The sequence below is a fragment of the Lates calcarifer genome, linkage group LG17 (genome assembly GCF_001640805.2).
Source record: "Lates calcarifer isolate ASB-BC8 linkage group LG17, TLL_Latcal_v3, whole genome shotgun sequence".
Classification (NCBI taxonomy): Eukaryota; Metazoa; Chordata; class Actinopteri; family Centropomidae; genus Lates; species Lates calcarifer.
Window position 1 is genome coordinate 23029709 of NC_066849.1, and position 21898 is coordinate 23051606.

Genomic DNA, 21898 nt, shown 5'->3' on the forward strand with positions numbered 1-21898 from the left:
GGGCGTCAGGAAGGATGATGCAAATGAAGAAGTTAAAATATCTCTTCTCATGTAAACATCAGTCAGAGAGGCTGCTAGACTTCAGCAGCTCTCTGCTCAGATCTGCAGTCACTCCTCTCTCATGATGGTGGAGACGCTGGAAGGAGACAACATCTGTTCTTCTCCTCTCAACTCCTCCTGCACGTTAATGCATGGCACTCCAGAGGTCATACTCATCAAAACACTGCTGTACTGCATCGCTCTGTTCACTGTGATACTCAACTTGCTGGTCATCATCTCCATCTCTCATTTCAGGCACAGAAACTTTTCTTGAAATATATTGTGCGTGTGGGTTTAATAATTTATGGATTTTTGTATAAATGTGTGACAATAGCAGTGATCATGATAAAATCCTACTTATTTATTCCACAATTTGTGGTAGTAATTATTTCAAATTGTGTAGAGCTGATAAATATACTGTTAATACTGTGATTTGATACTGTGATCTGAACTTTTTTCACTGAATAGGAGGCCATGAAGAAACCATCTCTAATCATATTCTTCTCCCTCAGGCAGCTCCACACCCCCACCAACATCCTCATCCTCTCCCTGGCTGTGTCTGACTTTCTTGTGGGCCTTGTAGTGATGCCAATTTTAATTATCACACAGCAGCCCTGCTGGTATCTGGATAAAATCTTGTGCATTTTTGTGAACCCATTAGGCTTCATCCTCACCTCTGCATCTGTTGGCACCATGGTGCTCATATCAGTCGACCGTTATGTGGCTATCTGTAACCCTCTGTCTTATTCTTCCATGATAACAGCATACAGAGTTAAAATCTGTGTGTCTCTGTGTTGGTTCTGTTCTGTTATCTACAATTTAATAATACTGAAAGATTACTTGGCACAAATAGATATGTCTGATTCCTGTTACCTACAATGTATAGTTGTCATTAACTACATTTCAGGGGCAGTGGACTTGGTTCTCACCTTTTTCGGCCCTGTCGCTGTTATCACAGTTCTCTATATGAGAGTGTTTGTGGTGGCTGTGTCACAGGCTCGAGTCATGCGCTCTCAAATTGCAGGTGTCAAATCAAACACTGTGACTGTTAAGAAATCTCAGATGAGAGCTGCTAGAACTCTTGGTATTGTCCTTCTTGTGTTTATACTCTGTCTCTGTCCATATTACAGCCCTTCCTTTGCAGGACAGGACACCACTGCCAGTGAATCGCCAGTTACACTCTGGCTCTTTTATTTTAACTCCACTTTCAATCCTCTGATCTATGCCTTTTTCTACCCCTGGTTTAGAAAAGCAGTTAAAGTCATTGTTGGTCTTCAGATACTGCAGCCAGGTTCCTGTGACATAAGGGTAATGTAAGGAAACAAAGTGAATTCAGTCTAACTGAAAGTGAAGTCAAATGTTGATTTTAAATGTATACTATGAGTTCACAATGATTTTAATGAATACAGGAAAAAGCAAAATGTCATATCACAGCACCACTGTTCCTGTCAATTCATGCAACTGCAACCAATATCCAGTGCAAAATGTCATACAAGAAAGTTTAAATTGTATACATCTGAATAACGTGGAGCTCTAGGCTGTGAGTCAAAGTGCAGGGTGTTTTGTTAGTTAGTTTTTTTTTTTGTTGTTGTTGTTTTTTGCACATATTCAAGAACATAGTCCCTCTTGTACATGATATTAAATGATGTTTAAAGCATAGGTTTTGAGAGGTCTGAATGTTTACATGTGATATACATTTCATATAACTTAGCCTTTTATGCCTTAGGCCACACTTAGTAAAGATTCTGTTTTAATATATATAGACACCACACTGTCTCACACAGGAAGACAATAAGGCATTTAATAGCTTACATACAGTATGCAATCTGACTGATCTCTTGAAATAATAAGAGTTGACATGTTACATGCTTGTATTGAATCTCACACTTGCTCTCTGAGCATTCTCAAATTTAGAAAATAAAAGTTTAACCACAAGATATTGAGCTGCAGTGATTAGTTGATTATTTGGTTAATTCATTAATCAAATGACAGAAAAATGATCAGGTCCTTTTCCTTGTCATAAGGAGACATTTTCTCTTTATAACAGATGGTTTCAGCTGAAAACAGCATGTTCTTTTAAAGATGATTTTTTCTTCATTTCTGTCTTTATTTGATAGAAACAGTAGAGACAGGGAAATCAGGGGAGAGAGAGGGGATGACATGCAGCAAAGGGCACAGGCTGGATTCAAACCCAGGCTGCTGTAGCAGACAATAGTTGAGTATTCTGATCTGTCACCCCTGTGGTTAAAGGTGTTTTCACTCATTTTGCCTGAACTGAAAACACCTGTGTGGGTGTGCAGGGACATAAAGGAGTGAATTAGATTTAAGCAGCACCTGGCATTAACCTGTGTCTTGGCTGATCTGAACACACGCAGACAACTGAGACACATCACAGTTCACACCTGTGTCTATCATGCATTTCCAAAATGTCCAGCTGACTGCTTGTGCTGTCTACGTCAAACTATCATTACATCCTTGTCAGAGACACATCAGGACACATTAACACTACATATGTGATCAAATGTGTCCCACACACCTCGGCAAGTAAATTTGAGTGATGAGATCACAATGCGTCTTGGTGCTGGTTTACACTTGTATTCAGCGCTGTCCACGTGTGATCTGATCACCCAAGATGCATAGAAGTACTTGGTTAAAGGGTCGGTTTATCCAAAACCATGTTTTCATTTCAGCATTGATTTATACTGATCAGCCACAACAGGGGAAACCTCGAGTCCTGACATTCATCTGGACGTTACTTTGACACAAACCACCCACCTAAACACTGTTGCAGACCAAGCACATCCCCCTATTGCGACAGCACTCCCCAGTGGCAGGGGCCTCCCCCAGCAGGACAATTCACCATGACATTCATTGACTTTAAGCCTTTTTAAAAATATATATATTATATCTCTTTTGGTTATGTATCACTCGGGTTTAGATCAGGGAGATATAAAGATATAAAATTAGATACTATTTCATTCTACATTTGATGTTTACCACTTCTTAAATGTCAATATTTGCTGCTTTTATCGTAGATTCTCTTTGGGTTTTGGATAATTTTTTACTTCTGTTTTATCAACCAAACAATGAATCAATAAACTAATTAGCAAATTTTCGTCAGGATCAATCTGCATTTTTTGCAACCCTGGATAGGCGTGTTACACAAGCAGTCACACACATATAAAGAAAAAAAAAAAGAAAAGTTTTCAACACCGATGTTTATACAGAGGGGTGTTTTAATGTTTCACAGATTTTGTTTATTCTTTAATTTCTGGGATTGTTAAAAAAAATCTGTCAAAGTCTGCTCGAGGTTTCTGCCTTTTGAAAGGAAGCTTTTCCTTGCCACTGTCACCTAGTGCTTGCTCATAATGGGAATTGTTGGGTCTCTCCTCATAAATGTAATAACATAAGAGTACAGTCTAGACCTGCTCTATATGAAAAGTGCCTTGAGATAACCTTCATTGTGTCATAAATATAATTGACCTGACTAAGCTTTACTCACCATCACCACCACCAGGTCTAGGCTCCGGGGGGTAGTTTCCTATATATCGGAAGAACCACTTACATTTGAATGCTTCCCATGGTGATGTACTTCCTGCCAGGGTCTAAGCACCAAAACTCTATTTCCCCTGTGCACAATAAAACTTTATTCTACTCCAGGTTTGTACATGCTTTTATTCTAAGTCTCTCCTGACTGAACTGTTAGAATTTTTGAAACCTGAATACAATCTCCAGAAGTAAAAAGCTAATGTTAGGCTATAAACACCACCAACATCACCACCACTAAGCCTCCAACTGGTCATTTAATTTAGCGCCGATGTCTTCAACAATAGTCTTTCCTCTTAGAGAGGTAGTAATAGTTTGCAAGAGTGAATATAAACACAATGAGGTTGTAAAGGTGGAGTGGTGAGTAGATCGCATTTTGTGTGTGGTTTCAAAATGTCAACAACCACTGTATTGTCATTTAGCCACTTGTTAGCAACCTCCTCTTAAAGACATGTAATAGCTTAAAAAATCACGTGGAGTATTTTCTGACATATTTTATGTTGCAGAATAAAACATGAAGATGTCTTTAGCTTGTGTTGACCACAGACTGTATTTCAAGCTTTCAGCCAAAACCCATTTAAAAAAACCCACTGAACTTGGGACAAGGGAACTTAGGAGTGTTAACTTACTTCCAGGTTTTAGGACTCATTCCTGCACCACTCCATTGTCAGGCTGAAAAACAGGGTGGTTGACATGGGGATCAGTGGACAGTGGTATAAACAGGCTGATGGGAGGGTGTCTGTGTGGCGAGGGACAAGAGGGGGAGAGGCAGGGAGGGCGTCAGGAAGGATGATGCAAATGAAGAAGTTAAAATAGCTCTTCTCATGTAAACATCAGTCAGAGAGGCTGCTAGACTTCAGCAGCTCTCTGCTCAGATCTGCAGTCACTCCCCTCTCGTGATGGTGGAGACGCTGGAAGGAGACAACACCTGTTCTTCTCTTCTCAACTCCTCCTGCACGTTAATGCATGGCACTCCAGAGGTCATACTCATCAAAACACTGCTGTACTGCATCGCTCTGTTCACTGTGATACTCAACTTGTTGGTCATCATCTCCATCTCTCATTTCAGGCACAGAAACTTTTCTTGAAATATATTGTGTGTGGGTTTAATAATTGATTGAAGATTTGTTTTTCTGTATAAATGTGTGACAATAGCAGTGATCATGATAAAATCCTACTTATTTATTCCACAAACTGTGATAGCAACTAGTTCAAATTGTATGGAGCTGATGAATATCATACTGTTAAGTCTTATTTGGTATGTTTGGTTTTCATATTGCTGTGTTGATAAAGGTAAAAATTTCACTTTCCATATTCTGTCTGTATTCTCACAGTAATTGTTGTGATCTGAACTTTTTTCACTGAATAGGAGGCCATGAAGAAACCATCTCTAATCATATTCTTCTCCCTCAGGCAGCTCCACACCCCCACCAACATCCTCATCCTCTCCCTGGCTGTGTCTGACTTTCTTGTGGGCCTTGCAGTGATGCCATCTGCAGTCAACCTGCAGTCCTGCTGGTATCTGGATAAAATCTTGTGCATTTTTGTGAACTCGTTAGGCTTCATCCTCACCTCTGCATCTGTTGGCACCATGGTGCTCATATCAGTCGACCGTTATGTGGCTATCTGTAACCCTCTGTCTTATTCTTCCATGATAACAACATACAGAGTTAAAATCTGTGTGTCTCTGTGTTGGTTCTGTTCTGTTATCTACAATTTAATAATACTAAAAGATTACTTGGCACAAATAGATATGTCTGATTTCTGTTACCTACAATGTATAGTTGTCATTAACTACATTTCAGGGGCAGTGGACTTGGTTCTCACCTTTTTCGGCCCTGTCGCTGTTATCACAGTTCTCTATATGAGAGTGTTTGTGGTGGCTGTGTCACAGGCTCGAGTCATGCGCTCTCAAATTGCAGGTGTCAAATCAAACACTGTGACTGTTAAGAAATCTCAGATGAGAGCTGCTAGAACTCTTGGTATTGTCCTTCTTGTGTTTATACTCTGTCTCTGTCCATATTACAGCTTTTCCTTTGCAGGACAGGACACCACACTTGGGGACTCACCAGTTACACTCTGGCTTTTTCACTGTAACTCCACTTTCAATCCTCTGATCTATGCCTTTTTCTACCCCTGGTTTAGAAAAGCAGTTAAAGTCATTGTTGGTCTTCAGATACTGCAGCCAGGTTCCTGTGACATAAGGGTAATGTAGGGAAACAAAGTGAATTCAGTCTAACTGAAAGTGAAGTCAAATGTTGATTTTAACTGTATACTATGAGTTCACAATGATTTTAATGAATACAGGAAAAAGCAAAATGTTGCCATATATAAATGCATCTATGTGCTGCTTCATGTGCAGTTTGAACATGTGGTACAGCACTACTGTATCTGTTTCACTTTCATCTACAATGTTACTCTTTAGGGTTAAAAACTTGGGCAATTTATGCAACCAGTGCCCAGTTTAAAAATGTCATGCATACAAAGTCTAAACTGAATATATCCAAATTAGATATGAGGCTTTAGGCTGTGAGTCAAAGTGCAGTTGTATGCAGATACAGCAGTGTTTTATTGACACCTTGGAAAAAAAAAAATCAGGTCCTTTTGTCATAAGGAGAATTTTTTTGTTTATACTAGATGTTTTCAGTTTTAAACAACATGTTCTTTTTGTTTATTTAAAGATGATTATTTTTTTCTTCATTTTTGTCTTTATTCAATAGAAACAGTAGAGAGAGACGGGGAAATCAGGGGAGAGAGAGGGGATGACATGCAGCAAAGGGCACAGGCTGGATTCAACCCCAGGCTGCTGTAGCAGAGAATAGTTGAGTATTCTGACCTGCCCCTCTCTTCATATCAAGACAAGTGGCTGAAGATCTGATGATACAATCACAAAATTGATCATTGACCTTTGGCCTAAGGTGTTCTGGTACCAAGTACTATGAACACCCTTATGTTCGAACATGGTGTTTGTTATGGCCAATCTGTGACTAACACAGAACTCCAATAACACTGCACCACTCAGGTTTAGATCAGGGAGGCTGTTACTCCAAATCACACCCCTCCAGGTTTCTCCATCACTGCCCACATGTGCACTGAAGTCCCCCAGAGGGACTATAGAGTCCCCCGCCAGGACCCCTTCCAGAACACCGCCCAGGGACTCCAAGAAGGCCGGGTACTCTGAGCTGTTGACTGGTGTATATGCACACACAACAGCCAAAGTCCTCTCCTTAGCAACCCGCAGAGGCAAGCCTCTCCTTCCCTGGGCAAAACTATGTATTTATATTTATATGTATATATATATACATATAATGTATGCAGTGTTTTATTGTAGTGTTTTACTGAACTGTAATTTAATGAGTTGGGGTATAATATTAACTCGACTAGTGAGGGCTTTTTTGCCATATTTTCAAGAACATTTTGTGCAGTATATTATATAAATGAGGTTTGAAGCATCATTTTTGAGAGGTCTGAACCTTCACATATGATTTACTCTGTGCAATACATTTCATATAATGTGGCCTTTTATTCCCTGAGCCACACTTAATGAAGATTCTGTCAATTTTAAAGCAAAGAGCCAACATTTTGATACCACACAGTGTCACACTGGAAGACAATAAGGAATTTAATAGCTTTGATGTCCTGTAGGAAAAAGGAAATCAGTGACATACATCTGACTGATGTCTAAAAAAAATTAAAAGTTGACTTCTGTTACATGCTTGTATTGAATCTGTGTGCATTTCAAATGTATGTACTATTTCATTCTACATTTGATGTTTACCACTTCTTAAATGTCAATATTTGTTGCTTTTATCGTAGATTCTTTTTGGGTTTTGGATAATTTTTTACTTCTGTTTTATCAACCAAACAATGAATCAATAAACTAATTAGCAGATTTTCGTCAGGATCAATTTGCAGTTTTTGCAACCCTGGATAGGCGTGTTACACAAGCAGTCACACACATATAAAGAAAAAAAAAAGAAAAGTTTTCAACACCGATGTTTATACAGAGGGGTGTTTTAATGTTTCACAGATTTAGTTTATTCCTTCATTTCCGGGATTGTTAAAAAATCTGTCAAAGTGTTCACAAAATGAGAAGTCATATAGTACATCATAAAGAAAATATACTGCATGGTTTTAAAAATATTGCTTGATAAATTATCAGTTTATTTGTTTACACTACTTTTAGTTTTACAATCATCCAGAGAATCTAATAACCTATCTCAAAAATAAAGCCATTTTTGATAAATATCATTTCAGAAATACTTTGTTAAACAGCTATAAAGCCACATGCTGCTATGATACCAGCCACAATTAATGAGAATGTATACAACCTATCGCTACCGTAGATTCATAAGCATTGAAATCTAAAGGTTCTCCTCAGTTTTGATCATAATTTATTTGTGATGTGTAAGATGTACCCCAACAGAAGAATTCTGTTTGAATTAGCTTTGCAGCTGTAATTACTTTATTTTTTACAGTTTTGCCCCTAATGTTCTTAGAGATTAAACTGGTAACAATTCTGTTATGGATGCTAAAGAGTGGAGAAGACAAACACACAGTATAAACCATATGATGGTATTTCTGCTGAGTCCAGTGTACAGTATATTTAAATTGATCTGTGGTATTTTTTAAGAAGAGGCACCAGTGGTTCTGCACTCTAGCCTGGAGTAGCCGCTTCGGTTCATGACGTTTTTGGCCTCGACCCTGACGCAGTAGGTGGTCCACGGCTTCAGATCAGTCTCTAAGTAAGAATCACCTTCCACGTCTCTCACTCTCGGCGGCTCAGTAGCCTGCTGCCCTTTCTGCTCCTCCTCAATGACAAGTGTGTACTCGGTTGCATCCTTCACCTTTGTCCACTTCACGTACAAGGACACTTTACTTACTGTCACTTCCTTTAACTCTGGAGTTTCAAGATCTGAGAGAGAGATGGGTGATAAAATAACAGCTGTTTTAGAGTACAGGCCTGTCACATATGATACATTTGACTGTGTAGTATATCTATACTATCTCTACACCGTGTAATACAGTATGTACTATGTATTAACACTATAGTTACCTTTGTCTAATTTGGCAGAGACTTCAGTATTCCGTAAATCTCTCCTTCTGCGAGATCCCACCGGACCTAACATCAGAAATTCAGGAGGTTAGCTTAGCACTGGCAGCTAAAACAAAAACCTAAAGTTCAATTAAATTAGTCATAAGTCATATGACTTATTCCTGTTGGTCTGACCTGTGATATCTCGGTTAGGGTTGCTCTCTCCCACGTCATTGCTGGCTGTCACTTCGGTAGCGCTGGAGTTGAAGTTAGTCAGCTGGCAGGAGAGCCCGGTAGTGCTACACAGCTGGACACGGCCTCCCCCCAGTGTACTGTAAACAGTGTAACTGGTGGCAAACACTGATGCGTCCCAGGACAGCATGGCAGACTGTGTGTTACCGCTGTATTTCACGTTCTGTGGAGGACAGGGGACTGGGAAGGAAACAGTGAAAATGCTATTAACAAACGGAGAAACAGTAACATGTTTTAAGTACCTCTCCTTAGCATTTTATATACCACTTATAAATACTATGTATTGGACTTAAAGTGTGGTCAATATTTATTTTCTCCACATAACCCTAGACCCAAAAGAAGGTAAAAGGAATTTCACATAAATACATAAAGGTCACAAAAAACTGTATAAAATCAGGGATGTATATGGTGTTAATCTACCTGTGACTCCAGTAAAGGCGCTGGAAGGTGTGCTGACCCCCACTGAGTTTCTAGCACGTACAGTGAGGTTATAAGTTGTGCTGCATGGCATCGGGAACTCAAAGTATTCCCTTGGTAGCCAGTAAGAGGAGAACTCCATCAGGGCCTGCGGGCTGTCTCTGATTCGACCGGTCATCTCCGCCAGGTACTCGACATCAGTGCAGCTGACGCTGTCCCATGACGTCATGGCCCAGTGCATTTGGCCAATCTTCTGCATCCGGACGTTCAGAGTAGTCGGAGGACATGGAACTGAGGAGGAGAGAGGCAGTGTTTTATTAGTGGGATGAGCTCACTCTTCAGGTGTAGCATATGTGCATATTGCTATGATTCACTTGTTAGCTTTAATATCTACCTGCTCCCGCCTTCAGAGGTGCACTGAACGAGCTGTTGCAGACGCTGTTAGAGGCTTCCACTGAGAAATTGTACATTTCACCGCATTCCAGGCCTTCGATGGTGCAGGAGGAAACAGTGCTGTCGCAGTAGAGCGCGTCTCCGTCTTCAGATTGGGCACAACCATAATACTCCATAGCGCCCTCGCTGGCACTCCAAGAGAGGATGGCAGTGTTGGTCTCACAATCAATATCCACTGCGAGACCAGAGGGCTCACAGGGCACTGAGAGGAAAGAGAGTGAGGACTCCTGTCAGAGACTCAAAGTGTAACTATTTTACCTTTTACCTTACCTATGGTTGAATTAAAACTTTCATTTATTGTGTCTCTACCTGTTCTGAAGGATGAAGTTCGTGGCTCGCTGGTGCAGTTGTCTCCGCTGGCGGTGATGCTTAAGCTGTATGGCTGGCCACAGTGCAGGCCAGCCAGGGTGCAGTTGTTCACCGAGGTGTTGCAGATGGCGACGTGTCCGTCCCTTCCTGTGGCTGTCAGCATGTAGGATGTGGCTACAGGGGAGTGTCCCCACGTCACTGCAGCTCCGTTCTCCTCACACAGCTGTTCCACTGTCACATTTTCTGGCACACAGGGTGCTAAAGAAGACAAGAATAACCTTAAACATTTTCATATTTTCATTTGTAGGGAGCAGAGAAAACATCATGTATGTGAGGCTGTTACCCAGTCAGCGCCAAAATACCTGTTTTAATCTTCTTTGGTGGACTCCTGAGGCTGCTGCACTTATCAGAGGAAGCTGATACTATGATGCTGTAGTGCATGTCACAGCGAATATTCTTGAGAACACATGAATTGGAGGAGCTGTTACAAGAAATGAGGGATTGGTCTTGACCCTCAGCGGTCACCAGGTACAAGGGTGTGTCCACCGTCTCCTCCCATTCAACCAGGATGGTGCTGCTGTTGCACTGTGTCACTGCATTGATGGATCTCAGAGCACAAGGACCTAGAGGATTAGGTCACAGATGATCAAAAATATGCCCCACAAAGTTCTTTTTTTCCAAACCTCTTCAAACCAAAAATGAGACCACACTGCTGCCAACTTGTGTGTGTTTCTAATACTAAATTATTTGCAGTTTATTATATAGTTCAAAATATGAGCTCAGAGTAAATCCTATATCGTAGATAACAAGGGTTTACAACTAAACACTGCTTCATTTTACAAGCCCAGAAGGTTGGTACCAGTGACACGTACTGTGATGTAGTGCTTTGATTGATGCGTTAAAGTGGTAAAACTCTTCCTACATAATTTTCCCTAGTATCCTGATTGAGTACAGTACTTGTTGAATACCTGTCTCGAGCTCAAAGGTGGTGCTGTTATTACTGCGGCAGTGTTTGTTGATGGCAGTGACGTGGAAGGTGTAGAGCGTCCCACATTTTAGATCTGGGACATTACAGGGAGAGGAGGCAGCGGTGCAGCTGGAGTTGTGTCCTTTCTCCCCGTCGGCAAAAACAAAGTAGCTGAGGGCACCCGCTGAGTCATCCCACGTCACCCAGGCTGCGTTTGATACGCAGTCCAGACCACCCACAATGTTCCTGGGCACACATGGAGCTGCGGAGGGTGAAATGGAGAGGAACAAGCATGTAGACTGAGAACTGTCTCTACACTTAGTGGCTAAACTTAAATTAAACTTAACAGCTGACATTTACCTGAGGAAGTCTCTACTACAGAGCTCAGCTTGCTCTCACAGCCATCTCTTACAGACAGCACCGTGATGTTGTAGCTCTGTCCACATGGTAGGTTGTTTATGGAGCAAGTAGTGCCGGTTGAATTACAGTGGAGTCTTGCGCCAGTGTTGCTCACTGCTGCTACGTGGAAGTACTGGGCATCAGGGTTGGGAGACCAAGACACGGTCATGGCATCTTCAGCACACTGTGCATCAACAATCACGTTCTGGGGTGCGCAAGGGGCTAAGGGGGGAGACAGGGCAGGTTAATGCAATATCGTTAAACTACCTGGAGATTTCTGGGTAGCACATTTCACTATAACAGTAAAAAAGTATTTACAGTACCTGTTCGTACATAAGCCTTCTCACTCTCCATGCTGGAACAGGACTCATCTTGGCCGAACACGCTCACGTTGTAGGTCTGTCCACACTGCAAGTCTGTCAGATCACAGTGGGTCTGGGTGTTGTTACACTGAGTCCGGTGACTTCCGTCTGCTGTGACACCCACTGCAAGATAGGATACCACTCCACTGGCTTGCTCCCATGTCACTGCAGCAGTTTGTGAGTGGCACTGCAGAGAGGCCTTGACGTTGGTGGGCTTGCAGGGCACTGGGAGAAGAAGGAGAACGGACATGATGGTGGATGAGGTGCAGTTGCTTAGTAAAGTACATGTATGAGGGATAAGACAATTTTAATACACTTGATAAGGTTCTGCCAATGCAAGCAAATATTAAAGACCAAATGATTCTTTCTGTGGAGAGCCTAAGACGAAAACTGGTGGACAAAAATTATTTAGTGCTATCTCCCTGATTCTCCAAACCTGGTCCTACAAACTTTTATCGCTGGTCATTCATTAATGCACTCTCTCAAAAAGCATAAAGAAGTCATATTTTGTCACTGAGTGGCCTGAAATCCATTTGCTAGAGAGAGTTAGTGGCGGAGTTGCCAGCAATTTTGCAGCAATTTTGCATTTTACAAATGGGGGTACCAGCAACATTTTCCCAAAAATTTCCAATTAGTCTATCAACTGAAATAAACCACACCGGTCATACTGAAACACTTTACTGTTTATATCTACCTGACTGCAGGCTGAGGTAGGCGTGGCTGTTGTCACACCGTCCATCCTGAGCTGTCACTGTCAGGTTGTAGAGCTGACCACAATGCAAGCTGGGTAGCTGACAACTGGTTTCGGTGCTCATACATCCAGTCTTGTGACCATCAGGCCCAAAAGCTTTCACTGTGTAGGAGGACACGCCCTCCTCCTCTTCCCACATCACCAGGCCCGTGTCATTACCGCAGACCATCTCTGCTGTTACTTTCTGGGGTACACAAGGCACTACAGACAGACAGATAAAAATAAATAATGGCATCAACAAAACTCTAATATAGCATGCAATATGAATGTGCAACATTATTATGATAAATTAAATCTTGATTTTACATGTGTCGATCTCCACAGCAGAGCTTTCAGCACTGCTACACGTGTCGTCTGAGGCACTAACAGTGATGGAGTAGTTGAGGCCGCACACCAGGTCGGTGAACAGGCACGTTGTCTCGCTGCTGTTGCACGTCGACGCATAGCCGCCGCCAGCCTGAGCAACTGCCGTGTACGATAACGCCCCTTTGCTCGGCTCCCAAGAGACCGCCACAGCACCAGACTCACAAACCACCACGGCCTCCACCTGCTGTGGTATACAGGGCACTGAAAAGACACAGAGAGAGAAATTTTAATGTTTTTTATTGCAAGTATATATCCTGACCCAGCAACACAAACTGCTTCTAAAATGGTTCTAAAAATCTATCATGCTGCCCGGCCCGTAAATGCTCCTAATCCTTACCTGCTTTTAGCTGTTCAATGTCACTCTGTGACACATTGCACACGCTGTTGACGGCAATCACACTGATGTTGTAGGTGAAGCCACACTCGAGGTCTGGGAGGACGCAGGACAACGAGTCTGTCGTGCAGCCAGATTCGTGCTCTTCCACACCAAAGGCTTCAACGATATAGGCGTCGGCCCCTCTGCTAGCCTGCCACTCAACCAGGGCTGTATTAGTGGAGCACTCCAGTTCGTACGTGACATCCTCAGGAGGACAAGGGACTGGTGGAGGGAGGAGAGAGTGAGAGGGGGAAAAAAGTGAGATGAGGATGTTTTTGATCAGTGTCAGAGGCTAGTTGTGTACTTTAGGAACTAGGAGCACTTCAGAAACAGTTGATGATGCATTCATGCTGCAGAGATGATATTAGACTGATTTATCTGCCGCCTCACCTGATTCCACCTGCAGACTGGTGCTTGGGGGGCTGCTACACAACTCGTTCGAGGCCACGACAACTGCATTGTAGATCTGGCTGCACTGCAGGTTCTGTAGCTCACAGTTTGTAAAGTTAGAGCTGCAGGTGGATAAATGGCCGTCGGAGGTCTGGGCTGTTGCGGTGTAGTTCAGGGCACCCTCAGCGTAGGACCAGTCCAAGAGGGCTGAGTTGGTGAAGCAGTCCAGAATCACTGAGCCAATGCTGGGTGTGCAGGGAACTGAGAGAGGGAGAGAGGAAATGGACGTGTTGTGAGTCACACTTCAGTTAGTGCAGCAATGAGTCAGTGACAATATCAGACATAAACACAAATAATATTCTGCTATTCCATTTGTTTTACCTGATTGGAACTTTGTAGCTGGGCTGGGCAAACTTGAGCAGATATCGTCTTCCGCCACCACCTGGACAGAGTAGGACTGCCCGCAGGTCAGGTTGGTCAGAGCACACAAGAGATCTGTACTCTCGCAGAGGGAGGTGTCTCCCTGTGTGCTCCGAGCCATCACTTTGTAAGACAGGGCCCCTTCGCTGGCACTCCAAGACACCACAGCTTGATTGATGGAGCAGTCTATTTTCACTTCCACATCAGTAGGAACACAAGGCACTGGAGAAACAGGCATGGGGAAAAGGAGACGTTTAGGAATACAAAAGATTAGATGTCTGGTAATAGTTGTAATAGTAATACATTAAAGACTGAAGAATCTATGCTGTATTTTCCCATGTTTTCAGTGCCATCCTCACTATATTTAACTCACCTGACTTCAGGGTGTCGGGCTCACTGGGGTCAGAGTCACACTTTTCGTCGGAGGCCACGACAGTAACCGTGTAGTTCTGCCCACAGTGGACATTCGGCATGCCGCACTGCTCGCTGTCGGACCAGCAGCTTGTCGGCAGGCCATCTTCTGGTGTTACTGTGGCGATGTAGAACTCTGCCCCGGCTGAAGCAGTCCACGACACCACCGCAATGTTAGAAAGGCAGTTCATGAAGCTGGAGACGCCGGTGGGTGGGCAGGGCTCTGAGAGAAGGAAGGAGAATAGATGGGATGAAAATGGAAGGAGAGGCATTACAGGGAATATGTGACCTCTTAGTGACCTGTAGCTGAGTTTGGAATAAGCAGAGGTGCAGCTGTGTAGGGATCCCTGGTTAATGAGTGTTTTGATTTGTTTTCTTTTGTTTCTTCCTCCCCTGTTGAGGTTTGCAGGCTGTATAGGTCGTAGATCCCCTACGAGACTAATTTGTGATTTTCCATCCATCCATCCATTCATCCATCTATACTGTTTATCCTTAAGGTTCGCGGCGGAGCTGGAGCCAATCCCAGCTGACTTGGGGTGAGAGGCAGGGTACAACCATTGTATGGCACAGCTGACAAACAACCATCTACACTCACATTCACACCTACAGGCAATTTAGAGTCACCAATTAAGCTAACCTACATGTTTGGACTGTGTGAGGAAGCCAGAGTACCTGGAGAGAACCCATGCAGGCACAGGGAGAACATGTTAACTATGTTAATAAACTTGATAATGGTTATTAACATTAACCATTTGTTGTAAACTATAGTTTTGCTGTAAAATATCTTCAGAATTTAAGTGGTTTGGAAGTGTAAAATGACGTTTTTTAAAGAGAAGAATAAATAATTAATATAGATGACTGACTTCAGGGAGATAAGAATGTGGCGCAGTCATTAAAGTATCTTAAAGTTACAAAATAACACTGTTAGTTTATGTTACTTTTTTACTTTAACTTTAGGTAATCAGAGTAATGTTTAAAAAATAAAAAATTGGTTTGGAAACCAGTGTTTCAGGGTATGACATAGGAATCTACCTGACTTAAGCTCTGAAGGCTGACTGGGTTTGCTTGTGCACACAGAGTCTGCCGCCTGAACAGACAGGAAGTACTCCTCGCCACACAGGAACTCAGAGATGAAAGTCCAGGTGTCGTTGGTGCTGAGCTGCACTTTGTGGCCACTGTTGGACTCTGCTGTCACAATGTAGAAGTCTGCAGTTTCACTGGCATTCCAGGTCAGAGATCCCACCTTACAAACAGATCACGTTTTAATTATAGTTTATAATCTATCAACAATAGATTCTGAATTTGTATAGCCCACAAAAGAAGGAAGTTTCAGAGAAACAGAAAAAAAATATTAACCTTCATACTGCAATTCAGAGATGATTTCAAGTTCTGGGGGATGCATGGTGCTAAAAACAGAAGACAAACGTTTAGTTGTGATTAGGGAGGCAAATATAATTGTTTTCAATATCAATCAATATGCTGATCATTATCTCAATTTATCTATTCAGTATAAAATATTAGTCCACAGTAATATCATGAGTGGAGATGCTACAACTAGGGAATGTTTGCCATTTTTGCTTAAGAATGACTCTATTCTCAAAATTGTTTCTAACAATTGACTGATCACTTCACTGACTAACTGTCCCAGCTCTATGCAAGTGCTTTTCATATTCAGAGCAACATTTTCATGTGTGAGCTATAAAAGTCCCCTAAGAAACCCCAGGTTTTCATATAAGGGTAGTTTGATTTCTCAACATAACCATAGTCATATTTACCCATTCGTATTGACGTGCTGTTGCTTGGCATGCTGCTGCACATGTAGTCATTGGCAATGACATGAACGGTGTACACCTCTCCACAGTGCAAGTCATCCCACATGCAGGTGGTAGTGTTTGAAACGCACTCATGGGTATGGCCGTCCTGTCCCACTGCAATGGCCATGTAGGTGTCTGCCCCGTCACTCTTGGCCCAGGTGACTGCGCCCAGATTGTTCTCACAGTGTGTAAAGCTCTTTACATTGTAAGGGACGCAGGGGCCTGAGGGGAAGGTAAACTGTTGAATCATCACGAACCCACACCTCTTATGAGACAAAAATATAAACTAGACATGTACCTGACTTGAATTCCTCAGGCAGACTCACAGCACTGTCACACTGATCACCCTGGGCTTTTACAGTGAAGGTGTACAGCTGTCCACAGGGCAGCTCAGCCTCTATCGTTGTCTCAGCAGTTTGGAAATGTTCAATGTATCCCAGGTCTCCTGCAGCTGTCACCAAGTAGACTGACGCACCTTTAGCTGCCGACCAATCCAACACCACGGTGTCATTGTAACATGACCCATCGACTGTCAGGCCTGTTGGCTGGCAGGGTTCTGATGAAGGAAGAGTTAGACACACACGTCACATTGCTATAAAATACTACTTCAGCGTGCAGCTGCAACTAATGATTAAGTTTACAAAATGACAAATATATCCAATGGACGTGTTAATTAATTTATAGGAGGTGACCAACAATTAAAAACCCAATCTCTCGATCAACCCCCTAACAAGTTAATTAATTGACGATAACGGCCCGTACCTGTCTGAATCTCCACTGTGCTGCTGGTTTCACTGTAACACATGTTACCATATGCAGTTACAGAGAATGTGTAGGTTTCCCCACAGTTTAAGTTGGAGAACTGGCATGTGGAGTTGGTGGAGTTGCACTGCAGAGTTGTTCCCATGCTGCACGTGGCAGTCACCAGGTAGAGCTCTACCCCCTCCTTTTCCTCCCAGTGCAGGTTGGCCGTACTCGTCCCACACTGCATGTCCACTCCGACACGCATCGGTTTGCAGGGACCTGGACAAGACATTCAGTTCAATATCACAAATAAGAAACAAAAATGTTTAGCAACAAAGAAAAGTTTACGATCCTAGTTTTCACTTCCTCTTTAACTACTCTGCTGCTCCACTCACGTGTGCTGATGCTGACATTTGTGCGTGTCTCAGTTTCGCAGTGGTCACTGATGGATGTGAGGGTGATGCCATACGTCTGACCACACTCCAGCTCCATCAGTTCACACTGGTGCTCAGTGGTCTCACAGGAAGCTCGGTAGCCATCAGCTGCTACAGCAGTCACCATGTAGGAGTTGGCTCCGTTGGCTGGGCTCCAGGAGATCTCGGCTGTGCTGTTGTCGCAGTCCAAGTCCGCCATCACATTTTCAGCTACACAGGGAGCTACAGACAGAAGGGAAGGTGAGCAGAAGTTGAACGGAAGTTAGTATTTTAATAAACTGAGGCCACAGCTGAAGGTACCATACCTGAGACCAGCAGAACGGTGGTGGAGGCACTGCTGTTGAGTGTCTCTCCGATGGCGATGACGCTGGTGTAGTAGACGACTCCACAGTGGAGATCTTCAAAGTCACAGAATGTTTCGTTGGTGTAGCAGGACAGAGAGTGACCATCACGCCCAGCGAGACCGGCCTTGTAGCCCACTGCGCCGGCACTGGCCTCCCACGACACGGTCCCCATGTTGTTATGACAGTGAACACTGGTCTCCACGTTGTTGGGTGGGCAGGGCTCTGTGGACGGAAAATGAGGGAGAACCGGTTGAATGATGAGGAGCAGATCCTGATACTATCTTTCACACAATTACATACATATATCTTATTTTAAAACATAATATTTACACCAACAGATACTGAAAACACACTTTAAAAAATGTCCATTACAGTTTTCTAAGTTGAAAGTGATGCTCTCAAATGTCTTTTGTCGGATCAACACCCCAAAACCTATAGATATTTATTTTACTATCATATAGGACACCACTTGAGACCATATCGATGATATCAGTGTGTTTTATCACCTGTTGTAATCATAACCGCTTCAGTCGAGATGGACACGCCTTGGCACACACGGTTGTTTGCCGTGACAGTGACGTTGTACGACTGGCCACACTTTAAGTTATACAAGACACAGTAGGTGTCATTGGTGATGCAAGTGCCTGTGAGGCCCTGCTCTGTTATCCCCTCCACCATGTAGTAATCAGCGCCGGCAGTCCGGTCCCACAGCACCTGGCCGATCATCAGGCTGTACTGAGTGGTGATGTGTTCAGGGATGCACGGCCCTGGAGGACAGGACGGAGGAAAGAGTTGGGGAGTTAAGAAAACAAAGAATACATGAGAATACAAAATACAATACAAAAGAGAATTCTTCAAATAAGTTGATCTGAATTGGAAAAAGGTGGAAAAATTAATAGTTGACATTTTCAATTTCCACACAAGTCAAGTCAAGCAACCATCAGTTCGATATATTAATCTACATTTAAACATGCATGCAGTATTGTTAAGCCCACGTGCCACTGCTCACCAGTGACCAGCTGTCCTGCCATGTGAGCGACCCTGCTGCAGGTCTGTCCCAGAGCTTTGACGGACACCGAGTAGCTCTGACCACAGAGCAGCCCTTCCAGCTCACAGCTGGTGGTGTTGGTCTCACAGATGATATTGTCGCTCGATGCGGTAGTGGCCATCACCACGTACGAGAAAGCTCCATTGCTCGGGTACCACGACACCACGGCTGTCTGCGTGTTGCAGTCAAACACGGCGTTGATACGTCGTGGCTCACAGGGGACTGAGAGAAGGACGGATAAGATGAGATGACACTGAATGAAACTTTAATGGCAATAAAAGTGTTTCACAATTGATGGATATAAAAATATTTACTGCACTAAGAAAATACATAATCAGACTTGATCAGACGTGTTTGGTTCAATTAGACTGTAAAAAAGTATAAAAGTTCACTTCTGTTATTGAATTAATTGATTTGATTAAAGATTTACTAAAGGTTTCATAATCCTACAAATCTGTCCTTAACATACTGCTCATATGTCACCTGACTCTCTCTCCTACCTGAGGGTGTGTCAGCCACAGGAGTGGGCGGGCTGTCGCAGTATCCATCAGAGGAAACCACAGAGACATGGTAGATCTGACCGCAGCCGAGTCCCGTCACGTTGCAGAAGCCTTCCGTTGTGCCCTGACAGGTCGTGGTCTGACTGTTGCTGTCCTGCACTGTGGCGATGTAGGAGTCAGCTCCTGAACTCTCAGACCAGGACACGGTCAGAGCATTGGCCTCACAGTTCACCACAGAGGAGATATTTGCAGGGGTGCATGGCACTGGTGAGAAGAGGTGGAGAGGAGGTTTAATGAAGCATTCGAAGTCTTGTTTATCACCTTAAAGAGTTCTTGGGCAGATTATACTTGTTATAGAGTTAAAGCAGTTTGATGCTTTGAGAAATATGATTTATTGCTTTTTTACGTTGAGAGATGAGAAGCTTAGCATAAAGACTGGAAACAGGGGGGAACAGATAGCTTGGCTCTGCCAAACAGTAAAATTCCTCAACCAGCACTGCACCTAAATGAATAAGTAAATAAGGGATTTAGCAACAAAACTATGTCTTGGAAAAGCACAGTGATTCCCTGGAGTCTCTGCTGGTTTTTGAACACACTGAACAAGCAAGGTATAACGCAGCTATTTATTTACCATAAATCTAACTCTCGGCAAGAAGGCATACTTCCCAAAATGTCAAACTATTCCTTTGACTTTAAAAACTTTTCCTGAAAAAAACAGCATTAGCTGTAACAGCAAATATTGTTCTAGATGATAAGAAACAAAAATGAGAATTATCTATGAAAAGAAAAAATTTTAAAAAGTGTGTGGTTTTTGATTTAATGCGAAAATTAGAGAGCTTTTCCATAGAAGTCTGTGATCACTTGTAGTATGCAGCTCTGGATAACTTGCCTTCCATGTGAGAACTGAATAATAGTACCTGTAGCAGTAAACAACAGTATTTCAGGATTTGTAAAGTCAGTACGTACCTGTCTTGATCATCACACTGTCACTCGGTTGGCTCTTGCACTCTACGTCCTCTGCTGTCACAGCAGCTGTGTAGTGCTGTCCACAACGCAGGCCTGTCAGATCACACTGGTTCTCATAGGCGGTGCACTGGTCCTTGTGTCCATCAGTACTCACTGCTGTCACTTGGTACAGCTGCCCTATTTTGCTGTCCTCCCATGACACGGAGGCCACATTGTTGCTGCAGCTCAGACTGGCTTTGAGGTTCTGAGGAACGCATGGCACTGAGGGGGAGAGGTCAATATAAAAATTTACCTCTGCATTTTTTCATTTCTATCAGGAATGTGAATGAGTGTGTGACATTTACTGTGTATACCACACCTGTCCTGGTGATGACCCCTTCGCTCTCGGAGCTGTTGCACATCCGTCCCTCAGCTGTGACGTGCAGGATGTACATTTCTCCACACGGCAGGTCGGAGATGTCGCAGCTGGTGTCCGATGTGGTGCAGCAGGTGGTGTTTCCGTTTATTTTGTCCATCGTGGCCGTGTACGTCACTGCACCAGGAACAGCCATCCAGGTGACGCTGACTGTGGCATTGTCGCAGCCCACTGAACTCTGTACATCCTGAGGTGCACAAGGAGCTGGGGAAGAAGAAACATTTTGAGGTAGAATTTAAAAATGAGCTTCCTCACTATTAAACTCATCCTGAACAAACCTTGTATCTTCACTTTTAGAGTGTAGAGAAAAGCAGAACTGTTAGTGCTCCACAGGATGTACAAAAGCTACAAATTAAGATTCAATATCAACATTTACAGCGCAATAAATCTGTGTTACTATCGTTTGAGATAACTTCATACTCTTGATACTCTTGTTTTCAAAATTAGGAATAATGTTTTTGTTTTTTATTTACCTGTCTCAGTTGTGACAGCATTGCTGGGTGGACTGGGGCACTGTTGGTCAAGGGCCTTGAGGGTGAAGGTGAGGTTCTGGCTGCAGCTCAGCTGCGGCAGAGCGCATATCCCATCTGATGTGGCGTTACACTCAAACATCTGCATGTCACCCTGGCTGTCTGTCACCATGGTGACATAGTATTCGGCCCCAGCAGACTCCTCATATATCAGCCAGGCTGAGTTTGTCAAGCAGTCGATCTCCACGTCAGATAGTTCAGGTACGCAGGGAACTGAGCATAAACAGGGACAGATCAGACAGTTAGTTGTGGATAGTACTAACATTCACAGATTTAATAAATGGCTGCCTACTAGCTACAGTGGCCTCTTTATTCAAGTAAAACCAGAATATTACTGGTCCTTGCCTGTTCTGATCATTTCAGTGGGGCTGTCTCTGCCTACACATCCGTTCCTGGATGGTGTGATAGTGATGTTGTACTCCATCCCACACTTCAGTGTGCTAAGATTGCAGCCGCTGTTGTCTGTGCCAGTGCAGTTGTGTTGGCCACTTGCTCCGTCAACTGCCGACACTGTGTACACGACTCCTGCTACGCTGTTGTTCCAGGTTACAGATACAACTCCGGTGTCACAGTTCACAGCGGGAAGGAAAGATGAGAGAGGGCAGGGAGC

General features: G+C 43.3%; 1 protein-coding gene across 1 annotated transcript in view; it reads right to left on the reverse strand.

Moving 5' to 3' along the window:
* Positions 1-7601: 7601 nt before the first annotated feature.
* Positions 7602-21898, reverse strand: part of LOC108880102 (uncharacterized) — a 31869-nt gene continuing 17572 nt past the window's right edge. The window contains exons 28-56 of the mRNA XM_051077261.1: positions 21634-21897; positions 21232-21501; positions 20702-20962; positions 20344-20604; positions 19378-19641; positions 18839-19099; positions 18336-18596; positions 17791-18051; positions 17447-17707; positions 17070-17330; positions 16606-16863; positions 16269-16529; positions 15526-15699; positions 14456-14716; positions 14044-14304; positions 13663-13923; positions 13234-13494; positions 12837-13097; positions 12474-12731; positions 11741-12004; positions 11379-11639; positions 11020-11280; positions 10414-10674; positions 10052-10294; positions 9684-9944; positions 9293-9580; positions 8816-9052; positions 8642-8707; positions 7602-8500 (exon numbers count right to left, since the gene is read on the reverse strand). Of these exons, the coding sequence (XP_050933218.1) occupies positions 8214-8500; positions 8642-8707; positions 8816-9052; positions 9293-9580; positions 9684-9944; positions 10052-10294; positions 10414-10674; positions 11020-11280; positions 11379-11639; positions 11741-12004; positions 12474-12731; positions 12837-13097; positions 13234-13494; positions 13663-13923; positions 14044-14304; positions 14456-14716; positions 15526-15699; positions 16269-16529; positions 16606-16863; positions 17070-17330; positions 17447-17707; positions 17791-18051; positions 18336-18596; positions 18839-19099; positions 19378-19641; positions 20344-20604; positions 20702-20962; positions 21232-21501; positions 21634-21897 (7310 nt within the window). The 3' untranslated portion in view covers positions 7602-8213. The remainder of the gene's footprint in view (positions 8501-8641; positions 8708-8815; positions 9053-9292; positions 9581-9683; positions 9945-10051; positions 10295-10413; positions 10675-11019; positions 11281-11378; positions 11640-11740; positions 12005-12473; positions 12732-12836; positions 13098-13233; positions 13495-13662; positions 13924-14043; positions 14305-14455; positions 14717-15525; positions 15700-16268; positions 16530-16605; positions 16864-17069; positions 17331-17446; positions 17708-17790; positions 18052-18335; positions 18597-18838; positions 19100-19377; positions 19642-20343; positions 20605-20701; positions 20963-21231; positions 21502-21633; position 21898) is intronic.